A 731-nucleotide genomic window follows, 5' to 3' on the forward strand; every position below is an offset into this window, starting at 1 on the left:
GCGCAATGCCTTCCACCATCGGAAGGACTTTTGACCCTAATGGGTATCGATCCCGGGATCTCGAGCTGTATGTATGTATGTTGTTACAGGGTGGTTAACTTCGCCAGCGGCCCCCTTTCCCGGGGCAGTCCCTGCTCTCCCCTGCTAGAGGGGCACCCTAAACCGTCACCCCATCCGACTTCAGAATGTATTCGTTGGGTTCGGCAACTCACCACCAGCATCCAACCAAATCTAGCGGATCAACGGCGCATCAACTTAGTTCCTGGTCAGCTCGCAAGTTATTTTATCACCTCCTACATCGTCCATATGATGGGGGGCCACCTCCCAATTCAACACTCCTCAAACACCCGAGGAGCCGGCAGGCGGATTTAAACCCGGGTCGGCCGGGAGCAGAAGTCAGGCCTTAACCTCTGCCAGCCGCCAGTATGTATGTATGTATGTATGCATGCGATCAAACACAACTTACTTTTCAACCTTGCTGTCGTACACACATATACACACACACGCACACTCGCACACGCACGCAGGCCTTTGGCGCATCACGGGACAGCAAGTCGCGGCGGCGGCGGCAGCAGCTGGTAAGAGCAGCTCCCCCGCAACCCCACTCGCTCACCACCACCCACCCAGCCCAGCTCCCACGACAGAGGTCTCAGAGGATCATGGGCCCATTCGCAGGGGCGGGCAGGGGGGGTTCACAATTGGAAGTTGGAAGTTGGAAGTTGGGTGCAGGG

General features: G+C 57.0%; 1 protein-coding gene across 1 annotated transcript in view; it reads left to right on the forward strand.

Moving 5' to 3' along the window:
• The window catches only part of VOLCADRAFT_94884 (uncharacterized protein), a gene marked incomplete at both ends in the record, with an annotated part of 14268 nt that overhangs the window by 12517 nt on the left and 1020 nt on the right, over nt 1–731 (forward strand). Inside the window, one exon of the mRNA XM_002954013.1 lies at nt 528–578. Within this exon, the coding sequence (XP_002954059.1) occupies nt 528–578 (51 nt within the window). The remainder of the gene's footprint in view (nt 1–527; nt 579–731) is intronic.

Source organism: Volvox carteri (assembly GCF_000143455.1).
Source record: "Volvox carteri f. nagariensis unplaced genomic scaffold VOLCAscaffold_40, whole genome shotgun sequence".
Lineage (NCBI taxonomy): Eukaryota > Viridiplantae > Chlorophyta > Chlorophyceae > Chlamydomonadales > Volvocaceae > Volvox > Volvox carteri.